General features: G+C 36.0%; 2 protein-coding genes across 6 annotated transcripts; one reads left to right on the forward strand and one right to left on the reverse strand.

Moving 5' to 3' along the window:
* The first annotated feature begins 2,382 nt into the window (after window positions 1-2,382).
* On the forward strand, window positions 2,383-7,948 carry LOC110717816 (protein TRIGALACTOSYLDIACYLGLYCEROL 4, chloroplastic-like). Its single transcript, XM_021896595.1, has 5 exons — window positions 2,383-2,827; window positions 4,617-4,863; window positions 6,474-6,828; window positions 7,008-7,345; window positions 7,661-7,948. The coding sequence occupies exons 1-5, from the start codon at window positions 2,565-2,567 to the stop codon at window positions 7,856-7,858; spliced, it is 1,401 nt and encodes a 466-aa protein (XP_021752287.1). The 5' UTR covers window positions 2,383-2,564; the 3' UTR covers window positions 7,859-7,948.
* Window positions 7,949-9,188: 1,240 nt separating this feature from the next.
* Window positions 9,189-12,967, reverse strand: LOC110717891 (tRNA pseudouridine synthase A 1-like). Of its 5 annotated transcripts, none has more exons than XM_021896677.1 (7): window positions 12,391-12,967; window positions 12,227-12,310; window positions 10,777-10,916; window positions 10,329-10,691; window positions 10,136-10,198; window positions 9,554-9,746; window positions 9,189-9,438 (listed from the first exon to the last, which is right to left on the reverse strand). In XM_021896677.1, exons 1-7 carry the CDS (start codon window positions 12,593-12,595, stop codon window positions 9,413-9,415), a joined length of 1,074 nt encoding a protein of 357 aa, XP_021752369.1. In that variant the 5' UTR covers window positions 12,596-12,967; the 3' UTR covers window positions 9,189-9,412. The 5 variants fall into 5 exon arrangements, with proteins under 5 accessions (XP_021752369.1, XP_021752367.1, XP_021752370.1 ...); XM_021896675.1 differs by having other exon boundaries at window positions 9,530-9,746; XM_021896678.1 differs by having other exon boundaries at window positions 9,530-9,746; window positions 12,227-12,317; window positions 12,391-12,550.
* Between the last annotated feature and the right edge of the window lie 4,263 nt (window positions 12,968-17,230).

The raw sequence follows: 17,230 nt of genomic DNA on the forward strand, positions 1-17,230 counted from the left end.
GGAAGGTGCTCCGTCAGTCCTTCCATTTGTTTGCTTTACCTCTCGTCATGAGGTAGCCCCTGTGGCTCGTCAATTGATACCAGCCGGTACCGCCTGCCTTAGGGGTCCGGCTGAGGTAGTTCATGTGGGCGAAAGCCTCGAAGCTCGGCTCCACCCCGTGCAGTTCGCACCCGGCCACATAGCCGAGTACGTTGACCCAGGAGTTCGGGGCTAACTGCCATAACCCCAACTCATACCCATCCAAAATCCGCTGAACAGCTGGATGTAGTGGGAAGCGCAGCCCAGCCTTGATGGCCGCCTCGTAGTAGCCAAAGAAGGCGCCATCATAACTGGTACCAGCCGGCCATACAACTGTGTCTTCTGGATCCGGCACGAACACTAAAAAGCCGGGGCCCATTGTGTGGTTTGCGATAAAGCTCTCCATTTTCTCTTGCATGGCCGTGATCCGGCCCCGAGGTACCGTGCAGTAGTATTGGGTATTTTGCTCTCGCTGAGAGGCGGATGGCTCCGCCCAATCGTCCCCCTTCTCAACTGCGTGAGAAAGCCTCGCCTCTTGTAGGCGACTGTTTTTCTCTTCTGTGTCCAGGGAAGCATGGTCAGAAGAGCTAGACTCGGATTCGTCCTTTGACGAGTCCGAGGAGGACGACTCCTCCCCTCTCCTTTAAAAGGAGCAGGAGAGAATGTAGAATTGTCAACTGTAAAATGGGAAGGGGTCACTTTGACTCCTCCCTCAGAACTGCCGGCTTTCAAGCCGCTTTGTTTCACTTCCACATCTGGCGCCTGGTCAGATGTTTCACTAATCGACACCCTGTGGGAGGAGCCGTCTGAGTTTGAGATCCTGGCAGTCTTTTTTGTTCTGGCCATCATGCTCTACATAGACACAGATACAGTCGGACTTTGTATAAAGGACAAAGGGCAGGCGACACTCCTAGTCCTAGATTCAGCCGTCCCCGGTGACCGGCTGATCACTAACCTAGGTCGTGTCGTGTGCTTCCGTGGTGCCATTTCAAAAAAGAATAAAGTAAAGAGAAAATTAAGAGTAAGAGAACCGACGGTTACCTGAACGAGTGACGATTGATGAAGTTCTGAAAATCCTTTGCAGTCGGCTTGTCAGAGCAGGCGGTAGGCAGAAAGGGTCCAAAATGTCAGAGCAAGTTCAGGGGTCCGAATGTTCTCTCACAAAGTATTCAAGTGTGAATATGACCGAAGTTAACACTCCTTTATATAGGCGAAGTGAGAAGGCGAAGGGTCACTTCCAGAATTCAAAATTTTGGCGGGAGAATCTCTCGGACTCTCGCCGAGTGACACCTGTAGCAGGCCGTCGCCTGTTACAGGGCGATACCTGTCACAGGTAACACGTGACCAGTCACGTGCCACCTGTGAGGGGCAAATGATTAGGGGATTTTTCCCCACCAATCACCATCTGACAAGTGGACCAATCAGGTTCCGCCATGTGTCCGTCACATGGGCCAATGGGAGCCTGCCACGTGTCAAGCAATGATCCGTCCACCATGGACCAATTACGACACGACACGTGTCCTTCCCATGACACCTGGGATAACCGGTCACCTAGGCCCAACTCCCGAGGGAAGCCCAATCAGCCCAAGGTTAACCTAAACCTAGATTGACACGTTTCCCGAGGTTATAAATACCTCCCTTAATCCTCATTAAGGGAGATAACACGCTAAAAAGCAGATTACACACATTAAACACTCTCACCTAGAGAGACCCAATCACTTTAATTTCCGCATTAATTACTCCTTAATCAAGTACTAACTTGACCGTCGGAGGCGGATCTCCAATCATCCGGAGCATCCGTTTGTTTTGCAGGTACAGGCGTCCGGTTCCAGTCTCGGAATTGTAACTCTCCCGCAGGACATCAGAAAACCCCGAAACAGTAATAGTGGTTACTCGGTTAATGATATACTCCCTCCGTCCCATAATACTTGACACGGTTACCATTTGCGTCCGTCCCAAAATACTTGACACGTTACTAAATATGGAATGAGACCACTAATAAAAAAAATATTTTTCTACACTTTCTTTGGGATCACAAACCCCAAAACTCAATTAAATTCTACATTTTCTCTCTCCTCACTACCCCCAACTCTCCTACTTTTTGTTTTCTTACAATATAAAAATACAAAAGAATCCTTTATATAATAAACAAATACTTTAAATAGACTCACTTGTATTTTCTTAAAATACGTGTTCACCCAAAAATCCTAAATATTATGGGACGGAGGGAGTTCAGTTTACTTTGTTTTCTTTTACAAGAGGCCACACGTGCTGTTTTGAGTTAGACATTTTAAGTCGAGTCGGTTTTGTGATTTGTCAACTCTATCCCTTAAAAGTTAAAACAAAATATTGACGGATGGCTACAAGAGAATCGAGCAAGCACAACTGCACAAGTAAGTAAGTAACTAGCATCTCTCCCCTTCCCCTGTTCCTTTGAATATCACTCTTCTCCTTCTTCACCACCCCAAAAATACCTTCATCTCTTTAAACTCTTCTTCTTCTCTTTCTCTCTCTCTCTCCTGCTATTATCAAAATTCACAGGAAAAATGAACAGATTAAGATGGGTAATGGAAGGAGCAGAATTCTGGGAATTGGATGTATCAACACCCATTACAATGGATGGTGTGGCCCGACCCTTACCCAATGATGGCCCACTTCCATTGGGCCTTTCAAGGGGTACCCGGCTTTCCAGGCCCAAACAGATCGATTTCTTTCAGAGATTCATGGCTGCTCTCGTTGTTCCTTCTTTTTCCGCCGGCAATGGTTTCTCTATTCAACGTGCTCTCACTATTCCCTCTGGCAATGACTGGTAATTTTGATTTCTACCCACTTTTTATATTTTTGTTATTGTTCTTAATTTATGGGAAATTTTGGGTATTTTAAATAATTATGTTGAGAACAAGAATTATTGAGTTTTTGTTAATTGGGTTTTTATTGGGGATTAATTTTTATTTTGTGAATTTTGTTGTTGATTTTGTATTTAAATGGCTGTGTTGTTGGATGAATTTGGCATCTCTAGAAAATTGTAATGAGCATGAAGTTGCATTTTTTCTTTTGCCCCTTTTAGCTGTGGCCTGTGGGTAATGTTGGTTAGCAAGAGAGGTATATAGGGTAATGTAGACGGTTTTGATCGAGTTCGAAACAGCCCCCAATGTTCCCAAGAAAATTGGTGAACTAATAATTTTTATGAGCAATGTACATTGTGTGGAGGAGTATTAGAGATTAAAAAGGAAAGGAGAGAAAACGGTGGCAAAGCTATTGATATCAGTGGAGTAGATTTGTTCGTAAATCCTCGTTGGAAGAGTAGGGCTGATCACCTATTGATTACATTCCGTCATTCCCATTATTACAATTCCAGTTGCCCAACTTTATTTTTCTAGTAGAGAACAGTGGAATATCTAGAGAATTGATTTAACATTTACGTACAATGCTTATGTATTATATAGCTCTGAATTTGGTCAATTGTTTCGGTGTAACCTGATGACATCCTTCACTGCTTTGACATCTACAGATTATTTAATGATTTTTTTTTGGTACGCGAGGGAAGGGGTTGTCCTAATTTGGTTCCGTATTCTTCTAAATACCAAGAATTAGATGTGTTTGCATGATCTTTGACGAGTTACAGTAGCAGCAAATGCAGTTGTATTAGTTGTGCACTTGTGCTTCAGTTGGCAATGAAAATAATCACATAAAATAGTCAAGGGTAGTAATGCCTGCTGTAAGTGTGCATTTTTCAAAAGCCAGTACCACACCTACTGGCCATACAATGCTCATATATTTATCTCATTTCATTTTTGTAGTCTGTGTGTCATAATATCTTAGCATATTCTGAGTAATATTTATGCCTGCACTTCAACATGTAACCTTAAGAAAAAGTCTAGCTTTCTTGTGTGTTCTGTACTAGCTTTCTCAGTGCAGTGCCTTCATGGTTGAGCTGCAGGTCAACTGGTCAACTTATTTTCCTTCTTTTAATGACTCTTTCTCAATCATGCATTCCAAAAGCCCGATGCCATGTTTTGCAATTTGGGTTCTTTCTGTATCCTGAGAGTAGTTTGTCCTTCATTCTAGGGTCCTGTTGCAACTTGCCAGCAACCAGCCAAAACAATTCAACTTGTGGAAGTATAAGATATATTGAGTCAACAGTAGTGCATATACAGTACTAAAATGATAGTTGTAAGTGATCCTTGAAATGTTTATACATGCATTGTTTTTCATCAACTTTTGAAGTAAAAGGCTTTTTTCAGGCTCGATTCCTAGGAATTGAATAATATTCTAATCTAGTTTGCCGCTGTGGCATTTCAAATCCTAGTTCTGTGAAGCTTTTTGATCTATTAATTCAGAGCATATCTTAAACTTCAATTTGATTTGAGGTATTGACTCTTGAGACTCCCCCAGCTGTGTGAAAAATAAACCAATATATGGACGGATTTAGTTAGAGTCTATTATAAGATTAAGTGCGTAGCTTTCAGAATCCAAAGGAATTACACATGCTTAAAACAAATTGTATTTTATGGCATAGAAGCTGCTAAGTAATTGGCTTGTTTGCAGAGTAAGCTCAACTCTGCAATCTAATTGATACATATGTCAAAGATACACAGGTTTACCACTTTGTTGGGTCAGTTCAACTTGCAACAGTTTGTGTCTTCTGTCAGAAAGGCAAAGTTAGAGGAGCGCTCAGAATCATCCTGGCTGCAAACCATCGGAAGGCACTTATCTGAGAAATCGTTTTATGCATATGGTTTTTGTTCAGAGTTCCTTGTAACACCTGAAGATAAACTGCACTTTTCTTATGAAGCTAGAGGTGACAGGAAAACTGCTCGGAAAAAGGCAGTTTTTAATCATAAGGCAAGTATGTTGGCCTTCTAATAATGTTTGAAGCTTTTTTCCATTCCTTATTGTCTTATTTGTAATTTTGTTTGGCATATGGAATATGGAATATGGTTTATCATCTCTGAAATCTTTTGATTTCCCTTCATGTTATACTTTGGGGACTCCTTACAAGAACAATGAGAAAGCAATTTTCAGGAGAGGGAGAGGAGATCTATGTCCTGCTTATTTTATGCTCTTTATCTGTATCAATACAATTAGAATCTCAGTAAAAAAGGCTTATGCTTCAAATTAGGTTTCATGCAAAATCTTAAGAGTTTTGTTGTGAAGAAAAGGGAAAATCTGGCAAAGCTGCAAAATTTTTTGAAATCAAGTAAAGGCAACAAAATATCTTGATATCGGATCTCTCTCTCTCTCCGCAATAATTGCAAACTTCTACCCCAAATCACGATTAAGTCTTCAGCCTCTTACCCCTCTTTGTATTCAATACTTATTTGATTGTCTTCAGGAATTTAAATCTCTAAGCAAGCTGGCACTCTCCAGAGTCCAGATATTCCAAGTTTCTTCTGTTTTTCTCTGGTCACTCATCTCCAGTGGCTGTCGATTCTTTTTGCAAATTTCTGTATGTAGACAATGAGGCTGAGTGTTTCAGTATCTGCAGCCTGCCCCTTCTATGTCCTTTCTTCCTTCATTTTCTTTGTGGTTTGATGTGAAAGAAAAAGAGGCATGAAAGTGAATAGAGCCAACAGAGAAAAAGGAAGGATGGTGGATCTGGTCAGAAGTAGGGTTCAATTTATTTTAGGGCGTTGAAAAGATTAAGTTCAATCTTTGAGCTGCAATAATTTTACCTGTTCTGTCGGTTGCTATTCAATCCCGGGGGATGGGTGGAGGGGAGATCTTAAATTTTAAGATATACATTGTAAATCACTAAGATATTACCTTTAACTCATATAGTGGTAGACTGGTAGATTGCCACAATGGGAAATTAGTCTTGCATTGGCAAGAATGTATGTAATGATCATTCATGTATTTCACATTATTTTAAAAGCAAAGTTATCTTGAGAACCTTTATGTAAATTGTTGAACCATCATAGGTTTTTAAGAAGTTAATATGTGAAAATCAGTTTTAGACATGCCTATTAAGGAGTGTTAGAAACATTAAGGGAGGAAGACAGTATTTGAGATCATTTTGGAATCTTTCAGAATATATCCATAATTTTGTTAAAGAAAATTTTGGTCAGTGAATATTCTAGTAACCAAAATCTGTGATGTGAAGTTACCAATGGGCTCTATTTGTGAGTTCTGTTTGTTAAATATGGAATATGGAAGCATGGGTTACTTATAGAAATTTTCGTACTTTATGGCATCATATTATATTTAGTAGAAATATCCCTCGTTCAAATGGAGTTTTACACGATAGCTCACCTTTAACAGATACTTAGATGTAATGTGTCAGGTTACTTGCTCTTTCTACATTGAATAGTATTTAATCAGCACCTGGATAACAATGTGTCCCATTTCTCTAGGCATCAAAATAGAATATTTATCCTATTATTATTCTTGGCTTGAATCATACTTATATGTTTCCTGCTGAATACTGATATATGCTATGTATATTGATTTTACAGTTTCCTCATCTTGATTTGACAATGGAGGGAGTTTGGCCTGGACTTTATATTGACAAGTATGGAGAATACTGGGAAGTACCAGTTACACTGGCAGCTGATCTGGCTTCTGTCACTTCTGACTCTGGTGGTAGCTACCACTTGTGTTTGCAGCATATATCAGGTTTAGCGAAGCCAGTTGAAGGGAACGAGTCCACTGAAGTTCCTACCAATTTACTTCCTGGTCTCTATCTTAAAAGTGCCTTTTCCTTCAAGAAGAATATAGACTTCTGGAGAAGTGAGGCAAAGAAGCTAAAATATGTTCAGCCCTATGATTTTTTTCTATCAGGTCCCCGTATCTCTGGCACAGGTATTATTGGTAAGTCATAGCCTTTAACTTATGCTTCCTTGAATATCGTCTGAAGCGAATAATCTGGTCATCAGATGTGACAGATTATAAATATATATTGGGACCTTGATCTGTGAAAACTTGCATGGTAGTTCATCTTAGTTTTTGGATTTATTGTGTTTTATGTGTCCATCTGCTCTTTCCTTCAGGTGTTGTCGCAACTGCATTGGTTGGAGATAACTCACAAAGATCACCATTAGATGATCAGCCAAAGGATTATAAGCGCTTCGACCTTTATGCATCTATGGGGAGATCTGCAGTCCTTGCAGACTTGTTTGCATCGTTAGCATTCTCAGCCCAGTATGGAGACTTCCAAAAGAAGGCTTTTGATCTTACACAGATCCATGGCCGGTTAAATTTTCCTTCAGGTTCCAAGTTCTTTTCAGCTGCGACATGTTTGGCCCAAAACCTTTACAAGTCTGAACGGCCATCCCTTGAAGCAGTACAGGCAGCCTGTCCGAATGCCACATTATCTCTTCAGCAACAGGTGTGCAATTTGTTACAGAGATGTTTTGTGCTAATTCTGTTACAATGTTGATTTAGTCACTGACCTCTCAAATGTAGTTTGCTAACATATTTAAGTTACTCTTTCCATGTCTAAAGCTGAAATAACTTAAGCTAGTGTGTATCAAAGAATTCAAGCATATTATAGTTCTAGTCAGCTAGGCTACTATTATTGTCGCAGCTTTTCTTTGTTAAGTACCAATTCCAATATAAACTTTGATCCTACAACTGTGGAATATGCACTCTCTCAGTTCTCACTTACTGTACTGATTGAATATCTGTGTTTCCTGCTTTGCAGATTGTAGGACCCTTCAGCTTAAGAGTTGATTCAGAAGTTGCTGTAAATTTAAAAAACCAGGGATGGAAGGTAAATTTGGACAATCCTGTAATTGCAATCGAATATGCTTTACATTTACTTGGCTCTGCAAAGGCCGTTGCTTGGTATGCACCAAAGCAAAAGGAATTCATGATGGAGCTTCGGTTGTTCGAGATATAGATCTTCCTCTTCTGTTAGACATCTTGAACTCCCAATTGTATTGACTTTACAGTTATGGAATGGAAAGCAAGTTGAGCTTTCTTTTGGCAATTTTTTTTGGGTGATTGGTCAGGAATTCATAGTTTCGAGAATTACATGAACAGTGTGATTGGTATTCAAATATTGGTCTGGATCAGAAAAATATACTGGTCCAGACCAAGTATCAAAGAGAACTGATCCGGTCTCCAAGTAGAAATAGTTATTTTTCTGGTCTCTGGTCTGGACCTAAATCCATCAAAAATGGGTCTTGGACCAGATTATGTTTTAGTATAAAATTTTGTAAAGCCTCTTAAATTAGTTTTCTCCATCAATATGTTGGGAATATTTAATATTATAAGTTGTTTTATTTAAAAATTGAAAAATTAGTTTTATTTTTATTTTATTTTTTATTATTTTATGACAAGTTTTTATTCATAATACAAAGTATCATACATACTGTAGTAAATAAAACTAAAAATATTTAAGAAAGTCTAAAATCGATCCAGATCAGGTTTTGGATAGATTATATCGGTCTGATCTAGGTTTGATCAGAGCACAATCGCATTCATTTCCGGATCTTATTTTCAAATTTCGGGTCTACGATCCGATTTTGAATTGAGGAACAGTCCTACTTGTGATAGTATTTTAAGTCAAACACTTGTAAATGTATTTGTCTAGTTTTGAACTCTGGGAATTTTTTTGATAAAGATCATAGCTTATACGTCCGCATTTTTCAAACTCCACCAACCAGAAGAGAGCATTTTTGTTATTGTGTAGTTTGAAGATGGTTTGATCTCTAGAGAAGCTTTATGGATAATCTAATAAAGATGCTTCGATTCAATATGGCAAAATCTATTAACTATTACTAAAACAAAATATTACTAATGTCATCAATCTCTAAACTATCTTACGTGTCATTCTCACATTAAAAAATTTCCCTCCATTTCTATGTGTGAAGTCATCAATTATTAACTTTTTTTTTTCAATCTAATCTATATTATACATTATACTTTTCAAACCAAAAATAATTGCACTCTTTTACATAAATGATAAAAACTATTTTTTTATGCACAATAATAAAATTATTTAAATCGTACAACGCACAAGTCTAATCTAGTAGACAAATATTAAGCGTTACAGCAAGGTTGAAAGATTCAAATACTAGGATAGTTGGATGTGTTAAGGATGTGCAAATGAAATGCTTCTGGAGTTTTTCCATCAACCCTACGGATGGCTTTGAATGACCTCTGACAATGCCACAACCCTTTGTCATCCTCCCCCCCCCCCCCCCCCCCCCCCCCCCCCCCCCCTCCTCGCTCCCACACGACCCCCTTTTAAGCCCCCAAGGACTTTTGCTGAAGAATGTAAAGTTGTTGAAAATGCAAAATGTTTGATGGGCGGAGTGGAGGCAACAGGAGGTCGGATAGGGAGGAACAGATGGGCATAGATCGATCAACATAATTATTTTTACCCCATCTTATCTAATCCATATATCTCACATGCATCAAGACTAGATTGAAATTAGCAGCCTTGCTTTTACTCTAGAAGCTCATTGCTCAAATCTGCCACGTAGCAATGGAATGAACAAGTAACAGGTTATTCTTGAACCTATTCAGTTGATGCAGCAAATGTGCTAATAATAAGGAAGTTTACATTTGCTTACAGTACTACGCCTACCCAAACTCACTGGAGGGCAATTTGATGGAAGCTGCAGATGCTCTTCATTATAATTAACTGATATTAGACTAAGCCCGTGAGGTGGTGCAGATAAGGCATATTTAGCCAATTCTTTACGATCTCTTGTTCCCAAGATATCAAGGATTATATTAGGTGGAATCGCCTCCCTTCCAATTTGAAGCAACAGCGCAACCTTCATTACAGAAAGCAAGTAGGTCAATAAATCCCTAAAGCACCTTGTGCAATTACAAATGTCTAATAAACAATGGAGAGATGAACAAGAGTCCAATCTTCAGGCAGTTCTCTGCCAAACGTTACTCCCTATTTAGGCAGGAAAACCCTCAACACTTGTATGTAAGTCAGGCATGTATAAAATGCCCTTGAGATTGTAACTTTTTTGCTTATTTCTAAGATGCATTCATCAACCCTCATAAACAAGGGTGGGTCTACATCATTTTGTGCTGCTATCATCCTTGGGCAATCATTTAAAAGGACTTATTCAAACTTAAAGTTCTCCAAAAACCCAACATGCTCATCAATGAATAGCAGAATTAACAAATGAGAGTTAAGATCTTATCATACCATGTTTCGAACTTGTCTATACAAGAAACCTGAGCCTTCAACTTCTAGCTCCACAAGAGGTCCCTGTAAACCAACAAAATGTCTTATGCAGTACATTTCAGTAAGTAAAACCTTCAATATACATACCAAGACATTTGATAAAGACTGAAAAAATCAATTAAATCAGTTTACTAAGGTCATTTTTGACGATTACCCTTTCAGTGACATCAAATCGAGATATAGTCTTGACAGGATCCCGTACTCGGTCATTACGAATTGCATTAGCAAAGGCTGAAAAGTCATGCTTTCCAATAAAATACTTTGCAGCCTCTGCCATGACAGCAACATTGAGTTTATATAAGCTATGATATGCATAAGAACGCGCAAATGGATCCATGACAGCACCATTATAAATGCTATAACGATAAATCTTTCCCTTAGCAGAAAAACGGGCATGGAACAATGTCGATGCAGGGCTTAGCTCCCTCACACGTATGTCAGATGGGAGAAGACCATTTAATGCTGCATGAACTTCATCCAACGAATCATAGTTGAAAGGTGTGACAAAATGTGCAACCTGAAACTCTCTATCAAATGTAAGCTTCCATTCAACTTAGGCCGTCTTTTCAATATCCTTAGGAATGAGAAAGTGAAAATCAGACCTGGCCCCAAGCATGCACTCCTGTATCAGTCCTGCCTGCACCAACTACATTTAGATCCTTTCGATCTAAATTTGTGATTCTGATCAATGCCCTTTCTATGGCACACTGCACTGTCGGTGGTGATGCTTGATATTGCCACCCTGATACAACACAATGTATATTATTTGTCAATTTCAAGTTAAGTACAAAGTATTTTTACGGTAAAAGTTAAAATAAACTCCCTTATAAGCCATTTCTACAGAAACAACGTTTATTTTGACATAGCGATTACAAAAATCCTTTACTGCTTGTTTAGGCATCATCTATAAACTTAAGTTTTCTAACTTAACAGCTCGAGAGAAATATAAGAAGGGTAAACCTTTATTTATCCTACTAAGTTGCACCATCTAGGAATGCTCTAAAACACAATTTGGATCAAGTTGGAGGGTTGCAGCGAAACACAAATAATTTAACAATGCAATTACCAAACCCAAGAAGCAAAAGTATTACATTTGTGAGTGCAATCATAAGTCACTACAGTTTGTCATCTTCATACTTCAGTACAAATGCAATTACACAAGAACAAACGCTTCCCACCATGATCAATCTCTACATCTATTGTGCAACTAAGTTACGTGATTCAAATGCCACAATAAAAATTAATGCTAAGATGCAATAAGGTAAGGATATTCCCCCTTAACGCGTCAAAATAACTAATTATATTTGGTTTGTTCTACACTTCTACTCAAATTCCAATGAAGATGTCAGATGAATTTCAAAAGAGTCGAATCATAGGAACCAAAACAGACTAGTCTTTCTATTAACATATTGATCCACTTACAACGGAACATCACATCCCTTCCAATGGTGCTTAAGAAAGTTATATGGAAAACATCCTTTTTTTTTTTAATAATTATATCCATCCTGTTCCACTAGTATACAATAATCTTTCTAATTTTTCAGCAAGGAAGGAGAAATTTTATTCATTTGAGCAAACCCTCTACCGCTTTCCAAGTCCACCCGAAATTAATTAATTAAAATTAGTAACACGGCTATGTTCTTTATCAGACATATGCTAAAAAAAAAAAACAACCAAGATAATTTTCCTTAGTAGGTGTAGTCTATTCACCTTCCGAAAAAATAAGTTTCAGGACTAATCAGAGTTGATCGCGTCTAAGGTGTAAAGCTAAGGTGAAAATCAGGGTTAATCAGGTCTAATCAAGGAACATACTCCGTACATAGTTTTCCAAATACATATACAAATACACTCATCTTTCTCCTCTTCTTTTATATTCCATGAATTTTCAATCAATTTGCTGACTTTACATTATAAAAACTGGCATAATTGGCATACCAAAACACAAATAAAACATATAAAGAAAAATAATCATACTCCGTATAATTTATCTATAAAAAAAATAACCATAAACCTGTAATTAATTAAGCAAAATAGCATATGAAATCTACTAACCAGCATAATTGGTGCCATCATAAGCAATGAGAAGCCGCCATTTATAGGTTGGAATTGTCGGGTTTAAAGGCAAGATTTGGCCACCTGAAATCTAGTAATTGGGTCGTAAGCATTGCAAACATTCGAGAGAAGAAGAGAGAGAAACAGAGAGAAGTTGGTGTTACCGAAGAATTGGAAGAGGAGTTGAAATGGAGTGGCAATGGCGGAGTTGTCACTGCGAAGCTCATTCCCTGGTCGGTCTAAAGGAACGAGTTGCGACCCAAGCAGATAAACTTCCCCACTAGTACTTGTATGTTTTTTTTTTTTTTTTTTTTTTTTCTTTTTTTTTTTTTGTTTTTTGAGTTGCGGTCTTACGGATCGTGTTCGCATGGATATTAAACAAGTTAGGCCCTATTCTTTTCTGCTCCATTAAAATCTGTTTTGCTCTCTTCACTCTATTCAGCTATGCTAAGTAAGAATTAGTTGCTCTGCTCTACTTGCTAAAAAGTCAAAAGAACAGGGCCCATTTGGTAATATTTTACTCACCTACCTTTGTTAAAACAAGACATTATGGCCTTGTTTGGAAATTGGTTGTTGGTTGTTGGCTGCTGGTTGTTTTCCTAGAGTTAATCTAACCAGTTATTTGTATTGGTTTTTTTTTATGTTGGTTATTTTACTATTGGCTCTTAAATAAACATGTTTGATAAAGTTGGTTGTTGGAATAAAATTGTATGTGCAGGTATAAAAAGCCAACATACAACATAAAAAAGCTAATCTTACTAGCTTTTGGCAAAAAAGCTGGCTTTTTAGCCAACAAAAAAACTAAATAACCAAACATATATTATAGTTGTTTGACCATCTCTAAAAGACAAAAGCTATAGAAAAAGCCAACTGTCAAGCAAGCCCATAGTTTAGTACAAACTAATTAATATTCATATTAAAATTATAAGATACATATATTTTTATTTTTTAAAATGAATATAATTAGAGATCATGGTGGAGGTAGAGTTGCGTGAGAATTGAGGGTAGATGACTAAGGGTAAGTCTAGACTATAGAAGACTTTAATTGGAAGAGTAGTAGAATTCATCCACCTAAACCAATTATTTTGCATTGTCTGTTAAAAGTTTTTACTAAAACATCTGTAATATTTTTAACTTTTAAAGGGATAACATGATACCGCTATGTGTTACCATTTCTTCAATATGATTTTACGTCATACGAGAGCTAGTGTCACCATTATGTGTCATCACTTATCACCCTAAAACTCTACATATGTGAAAAGTTCGTAATTTTCCCATAGAATGTAACTCCTAAATAATTGCACAATACTTTTCAATTTAATTTGCAAGACATTAATCGCACACTAATGGTTGTTGATTCCTTAGATGCTAATTTTCTAGATTCTATACCAGTCAAGCAATTATACAAAGTAATATTTACATTAGTTATTAAGTAAAATAAATAAAAATTAGCACCCATTAATATTAAATTTATTATTACTTTTTTTATTCACTTATAAATACTGTTGAACACTAACCTTTTAAATTTAATTTTGAACAAATTGCAAATTTATAGTGATCCGAGGAATCACCCGGACCAATAACTAGTTTGATCACCAAATAATGTAGGTACGTCGTACGTGGGTTAACAAGATTGGCATACAAAAAAAGAAAAAAAAAATCAATTTTTTTTACTACTTCAATCGACAAGTTAAATATATATAATTGGGTTATATGTATTCGTTTAAAAATTCAACCCAAACCTTTTTAATTTAATTTCGTGCTGACCCAATTATTTAAACAAATCAAGAATTTTTGAACCAAACCCGCAAATGGTTATCATGTCCTGTCAGCTTTTGACAACCTTACTCACCATAAAACAAGATTGTTCATAAGGATCGATCGAAACTAGCTAGAAACTAGAAACTAGGGCTCTGGCTATTCACAAGTTCAACACCACACTCAAAGACCGAAAATTTTAAATTCAAGACCCAAATACTAGACTGATAAAACCAAACTGAAAACTCAGATTGGGTCGATTTGGTCTGATTTCTAGATTTTTTTGCTATATTTTAAATACTATTTTTACAACGTTATAGAAAAAATGAAAAATAAATACTGTTTTGGACGACATATATAACATAAATTTTTTTGTTGAGAAAAAATAAACATTAATCATTAAAAATTAGTAACCTTGTACAACAGATATAATAGAAAATCAGTAAAAATAAGTTTAATCATAAATAATTTCAGTTCACTAAAGATAATTTTAGCTTTATGAAAATAATTTCAGTTCGGAAAAAAAAGTTAAGAAAACATGGCCTAATTGCAAAGTTGAAAACTTCTTATCACAATAACCATTTTTAAGAAAATACTTTCCCAATGATATTTTGCTTTCCTTGTTATGTACTTATGTACAAGATTGAATTTCATCATTTGAAAATGAGTACAAACTAGTTATTGGCCTGGATCATGCCCCGCATCATCATAAATTTATAAACTTGATCAAAATTAATTTAGAAGGTCTAATGTTGAACAATAAAAATAAGTGAATGAAAACGGAGATCTACTTTCCCAATGAAGTATATAAAATATATCATAAAAAAAATTGAATTTGTACTACCAGAGTACCAGCATAATATAATTGAGATTTGTATATTATGGGCACGTGTTCAAAATCAACTAATACAATAGCTTGAAGAAAAAAAGGTATCAAAAACAAATTCTGAACATGCATTTGCTTATAATGGATGTATGAGTTAGATAAACAAAAGAATAAGATTATTGGGTGGTAGTTTTTATTCGATCGCTACTTTACATAATTTGATAATAATTGATGTATTACTCTGTATAATTATTTGATTGGTTATGAATCTAAAAAGTAAGTTATTGACAAATTAGACGGTAGATTATTATGCAATTTTCTAGGGGATATTTAATTTAAATAGGGAGTTATATATATGAATTTCAAGTAAATTAAATATTACTCCGTATTATAGAATTAAATTTATGCCGATGAAGAGTTTTTCAAAGAGACAAAACATTATTACAATTCAACTAGTGTTTTGGACCTACAATGCACGGGTTGTATGAAATAAACTCAGGTTATTTATTTATTTATTTATTTTAATGATTAAACAATTTTCATATGTGTAAAGGAAAAGTGTTAGGAGGAGGAAAATTGAATATGGTATGTATTCATTAACATATTATTAAGTTATAGAGATATGAAAGAAACATCATTAAATACATATACTGAATTAGCAATAAAATTATATATTTTGTTAAAAGAATCTGTACTAATATATTAAAAGGCGTTCCTAAGAAGGTCGATGTGCCACGTAGGCCCTTTTTAATTACGCCACATCATCTTCCCAATATCTCATGACGCCACATCACCGAAGAAACCAACATTACTCCATATTAAAACATAAGGTTAAGGAGATTCGAACACCCATCTAAGTCAATTACCAACCACGTTATCAATATGTAAAAAAATTATATAAGTGAAAAGCACGAGATTCATTTTTTTTTTAAGAAAAATACTACATCCGTTTCATATTATTTGCAGCGATTTGACATTAAATATGAGTAGAAATGTTTAATTGTTGCAAATAAAATGTAACAGATCAGAGGTAGTAAGATACTCAAAGAATAAACTCAATATGTATTCAATGTAACTATTACCTCATATCTCATGGGGACGAAAGACCTTTATCTACATATGTATAATACATGAAAACTATAATACAATAATATATAATGTATGACCCACGGCATCGCCTGGGCTAAACACTAGTTTGATCATCAAAAGGGGTGACACTTGGCACTAGTGGTTTAAATCTTTATATATTACTCGCTCTAAGCCTATAATTCTACCCCATCACAAATAAATAGGTCAAACTTTAAAAACCTTGACCATAAATTCTCATCAATCAATAAGAGATATTATAGTAATGTGCGATCTTGTTATATTTGTCTCGTTGTATATTTTATTAATATCAAGTTCTTATAATTTTTACGTATATAAAAAATGAAGTTATATACATTTTAAGACGCTTCTTGGAGACCGTAAAAGTCAAATGGGGCAAAAAAATAGGGACAAGGAGTAATAAGTATACATATGATAGAAAGGTGACGACACATATCACATGTGTGACATCAAATCATATTGAAGGGTGACACATGTCGTTAGTATATTGTTTTTATGAGTTTAATAATATTACAATTAGATAGAGGTGTTTATTCAAAATCTTTTTGGGTCGAGTTCGGTTAGGTTGAGTCTGGTCGGGTCGGGTCAATTTTAAAGTTGGGTCATATTAAATTATGGTGTCAATATGTATCAAAATCTGAATCGGGTTTTTTTATGGATCAGATCGATTGGATCAGTTTTTAATACCTCTAAATACAAATGGGGTCATCAATTGGTTGTATGCTTATATTATAGCCTTCTGAAATCTGAAGTTCTGAATATTCAAACTAAACTATTCCGATCATGTTTGTCTGTACTTTAATAATATCCTTATATATAAATAAATAAATAAATATATATATATATATATATATATATATATATATATATATATATATATATTGTATGGATGAATAAATTCTCCTATGTTATCTGCTCCTTATTAATTTTTCTGATCCAAAATAATACTCATGTTTTTGTTCACTAATTGATAGAGCTGTTAGTTTCTGACCCAAACCGTAAATCCGACTATTTCGAACCGATCTGAAAAGGAACTGAACTGTTAAATATTCGTTTTTTGAAACCAAAAATCGATCTGACCCAATTTTTCCTAACCTGAAACTGAACTGAACCGAAATTGTGTGATACGTTACTAACCCGACCCGTTATCAAGCAAAACAGTTACAACCTGAAATTGAAAACAACCCGAACCGATTACGTATGAACCCGATAGTAACCCGACCCATTCTACACCAAAAACCGTTTAAATCCGGCAAAACTTCGATAAACATGAATCGGTCCAACTCGTAACCCATTGTGACCGAACCATTTAT

This window comes from Chenopodium quinoa, unplaced genomic scaffold (genome assembly GCF_001683475.1).
Source record: "Chenopodium quinoa cultivar QQ74 unplaced genomic scaffold, ASM168347v1, whole genome shotgun sequence".
Lineage (NCBI taxonomy): Eukaryota > Viridiplantae > Streptophyta > Magnoliopsida > Caryophyllales > Amaranthaceae > Chenopodium > Chenopodium quinoa.